The 4,508-nt window shown below is 49.9% G+C and overlaps 1 protein-coding gene across 1 annotated transcript; it reads left to right on the forward strand.

Annotated features, from left to right (window-relative positions):
• Nucleotides 1–387: 387 nt before the first annotated feature.
• LOC119362567 (berberine bridge enzyme-like 22) lies at nucleotides 388–2,305 on the forward strand. The gene has a single exon (XM_037627808.1). The coding sequence runs from the start codon at nucleotides 452–454 to the stop codon at nucleotides 2,198–2,200; it is 1,749 nt and encodes a 582-aa protein (XP_037483705.1). The 5' UTR covers nucleotides 388–451; the 3' UTR covers nucleotides 2,201–2,305.
• The last annotated feature ends 2,203 nt before the right edge of the window (nucleotides 2,306–4,508 follow it).

The raw sequence follows: 4,508 nt of genomic DNA on the forward strand, positions 1-4,508 counted from the left end.
ATTCACCTTCTAGCACGAGAGAAGACTTTCGACCATGCACAGGACCTGTACTGTTGTGAGCAGGAAAAGGAGCGACATGAGATAAAGTGGATTGATGGCCTTACGCTGCTATATTTGCATGCGCTCGGATCTCTCGTGCAGGAGAATCTCTTTCCACTTGCAACTGTCAAGCTCACCGACGCACGAGGCACGACCGAGCGAGTCAACAAAAACAGTAAGCTGCATGTGCACCATATGCCATCCAGATCAAGATCGCCATAACTATACTTAATGACTCTACATGTCCTCACCGAGTCACGATCCACATCACCAGATTGGATCGATAGACAGAGGCGCTACCTACCCACCCATTTTAATTACCCAACCAACAGTCTAATAACCCGACTCCAGCTTTATTTAACCGCACGTTGCGAGGCCAGCAAAATATCAGTTGCAGTTCACGAACTCAAGCATGCGGAGCTCGATGGCCTGGTCGCGAACCATGGCGCCGCTGGCAATGCTGCTCGTCTCCACCCTCTTCGTCTCCTCCCATGCTTCCTTCGCTATCCCTATCCAAGCTGCCGCCGATGACTTCCTCCGGTGCATGTCGGCGTCCGTCCCAGGCAACCTTCTCTTCCCCCGGAGCTCGCCGTCGTTCGCGTCGGTCCTGGCGTCGTCAGTCCGGAACCCGCGGTTCCTTGGGCCGGCCGTGGTGCGGCCTCTCTGCATCGTCACGGCGACGAACGCGTCCCACGTCCAGGCCGCCGTCGTGTGCGGCCGCCGGCACGGCGTGCGCCTCCGCGTGCGCAGCGGCGGGCACGACTACGAGGGCCTCTCGTTCCGGTCCGCGCGCCCCGAGGAGTTCGCCGTCGTCGACCTGGCCGCACTCCGGTCCGTGCGCGTCACCGTGCGAGAGCCTGCCGAGGCGTGGGTGGAGTCCGGCGCCACGCTCGGGGAGCTGTACCACGCCATCGGGAGGGCGACAGACCGTCACGCGTTCCCGGGGGGCCTCTGCCCGACGGTCGGCGTCGGGGGCCACCTGAGCGGCGGCGGCTTCGGCATGCTGCTGCGCAAGTACGGCGTCGCCTCCGACCACGTCATCAACGCCGTGATGGTGGACGCCGAGGGGCGGCTCCTGGACAAGCAGGCCATGGGGCGCGACGTGTTCTGGGCCATCCGTGGCGGCGGCGGCGGGAGCTTCGGCATCGTGCTGTCGTGGAAGGTGAGGCTCGTGGCCGTGCCTCCGAGGGTGACGGTGTTCACCGTCGTCAAGACGGCCCGGGAGGGCGCCGCGGACCTCCTCGCCAAGTGGCAAGAGGTCGCCCCTGCTCTCCCCGACGACCTGCTGGTGAGGGTGGTCGTCCAGGGGGACAAGGCCAGGTTCCAGGCGCTGTACCTGGGCACCCGCGACGCGCTGCTGCCGGTGATGGGCAGCCGCTTCCCGGAGCTGGGCGTGAACCCGACGCACTGCAAGGAGATGTCGTGGATCCAGTCGGTGCCCTACATCTACATCGGCGACACGGCCACCGTGGACGACATCCTGAACCGGACCGTCGCCAGGGACTCCTCCCCGAGCAAGTCCACGTCCGACTACGTCCGGCGGGCCATCTCCAGGGACGTGTGGGCGCGGATCTTCTCCGACTGGCTGGCGAGGCGGGACGCGGGGCTGATGATCCTGGACCCCTACGGCGGGAGCATCGCCAGCGTGGCGGAGTCGGCGACGCCCTTCTCGCACCGCGCCGGCGTGCTGTACAACGTGCAGTACATGAACTTCTGGGGCGTGGGCGGCGACGGCGCGGCGCACACCAGGTGGATCAGGGACATGTACGCGTTCATGGAGCCGCACGTGAGCAAGAACCCGAGGGAGGCATACGTGAATTACAGGGACCTTGACCTCGGCGAGAACGTCGTCGGCGCCGGCGGCGTGACGAGCTTCGAGGCCGGCAGGGTGTGGGGGGAGAAGTACTACTCCAAGGGCAACTTCAGGAGGCTCGCCATGGCCAAGGGTCAGATCGATCCCCGCGACTACTTCAGGAGTGAGCAGAGCATCCCGCCACTTGTTGGTGAGCAGCTGGAGCTGGAGCTGACCTCCTCGAGGAACGTGCCGCACGTTCATGGCGTGAATGCTCCTGCTTGGTGGGCAGTGGACTGTGGGACAGCAGGCAGTCTGTGCTCAGTCCTTAGCTCTGCCTTAACTAAGCTCATGCCTACTTTCTCTTAGACGTAGTAGCTCATTTTGTTTTACCACGTGTATTTGTTGTCTTATTATCAATGGTGTTTGCTAGTGGAAATAAAGTCTGAAATTATGGTTTGCGTTTGAATAAAACGGAGCGGCATGCATCGAATTCAGCCCCCAGGTCTATACATACATCTCGCCCGTATCGATTCCAATAAGAATCACCAACGCAAACACCCGCAAAATAAATAAATAAGAATCACCAACGCGCGAGCGAACCGGCCCGGCCCATCAGGGGTGTTGCTCGCGCTGCTCCTGCGAAGATGTAGGCTCGCTCGCTTTTCTTTTTTCCCTTTGGTTTTTCTATGCTTTCACATCGATTTTCGTTGATTTTTTTCCTTTATCCTTTGTTATATATTTTTTTGGACATCAGTATAGACACAGGCGCCCATATACACGCGCATACACTTATCCCTTGAACGCACACACGCACACCCTACCCCTATGAGCACCTTCGAAAAACTGAGCCAGCATATCATCTTGAGATTTACAAAGTCACCGTAGGCGCCTCGTCGTCGACGGGAACGTCTCCTTCCACTGAATGCGCGTCACCGGAAATTCTGAAATAAATCTAGTAATAAATGCGAGCACCAGGATTTGAACCCTGGTGGGCTGGGGATACCACAGTCCCTCTAACCATCCAACCACAGGTTGGTTCGCCTTTGTTATATTTTGTTTTTTCACTAATTTTCATTGAATTTTTTCTTTGTCATGCTTTTGGTTTTATTTCTTTTTTCTTGAATTCTTTTGTATTGTTCGGTTTTTTGTTTTTTATTTTCTTTCTATATCCGTTTTTAGCACATATCTATTTTTTCCCAGTACACCATGTACAGTTTTAGCGCACACATAAAAAATTGATACAATTTGGACATTTTTAATACATTATGTATAAAAGAATATGTGTTATGAAGGCCTTTTTTAGTACACCGTAACATTTTCCAAAAACACATTTTATATTTGTTTATTGACAATAACCATTTTCTAAAAGTACACAAACATTTTCTCATATTGTTTAAATATTTTGAAAACTTTCACAGATATTTTTGGGACACACATGAATATTTCTTTAAAATAATACATAAATTACTTTAATGGAAATAAACATTAACTTTAACTATGGCGAAATTTCTAACATTGTACAAAACATTTTTTAAAATGCTGTGAACATTTTTAAAATGTCATGAATTTTTTTAATGACGGTAATTTGCTTTAAGATCTCAAATACATTTTTCCAATGGCACGGACTATTTTTTACATTATGCAAACATTTTTTGACACTTTCACTTTTTTTAAATATAGCCAACACATTTTGTAAACTCATGAACACTTTCTTAAGTGTAACATACATTGTTTTCTGAATGGACAAAACATTTTTTTCATCACAATTATATATTTTTTTACATTGTATAAACATTTTCTTAAACGTCACGTGCATATTTCTTAAACGTGTTACATTTTTTAATTAGCAAAATCAACGAAATCCGTACATCCATCTAGTAGCAAACCATACATGTAACCTAATCGCACTGCTGAACAACCTTAATCCCATGAACTACCGGCTGAACGGAGGCAACAACCACCAAAATCCATGGCGGAACAGAAGGAGGAAACGCTATGCAAACAGAGGGAATGGGGAATGGGAACCCCACCGGCAAATCGACCGCCGTCCGTCAAGAAACTAACCTCGATGCCGCCCGGAACCACCACGGATGGAGTAGACGATGGGAGAATACGCAGGGGAGAGGGAGAGCAATGCCGCGGGTATCAGTAACTGGCGAGATAAATGAATGCGGACGAAGGAGGTGAGCGAGTGGAGATCGTGCGTATTGGGCGATCGGAGCGGTTCAACCTGGACCAGCATGTCATCAATAGAATCGCGTCCAATGGCTACGCACATGCGGGCGCGACGCCGGGTTCGCTCGCACTAAAACAGCCTCTCAACTGAACCACGTCTTATCCAAAATGAACGTCGATCGCATTGTTTCATTCAGTTACAGAAATCTGAACGATTAGGTTTTAGCTTTGTCACTTATAGAATGTTTACTAATTTGAAAAAATTTCATGAATTTTAAGAAACAATAAGAAAATTTAGAACCTTTTTGAGTTTGTAGTCTAAAATGTTCATGAATTTTAAACAAAATATAAATTTTAAAAATTAAAATAATAACAAGTTCTAAAAATGTTCATGAACTATAAAATTATTCCGAATTTATTCTAAGTAAAAGACGATATATATGAAAAGTTTATACATCAAAAATATTGTTGCAAAATGTTAGTTATGTATTAAAAAATA

The sequence above is a fragment of the Triticum dicoccoides genome, chromosome 2B (genome assembly GCF_002162155.2).
Source record: "Triticum dicoccoides isolate Atlit2015 ecotype Zavitan chromosome 2B, WEW_v2.0, whole genome shotgun sequence".
Classification (NCBI taxonomy): domain Eukaryota; kingdom Viridiplantae; phylum Streptophyta; class Magnoliopsida; order Poales; family Poaceae; genus Triticum; species Triticum dicoccoides.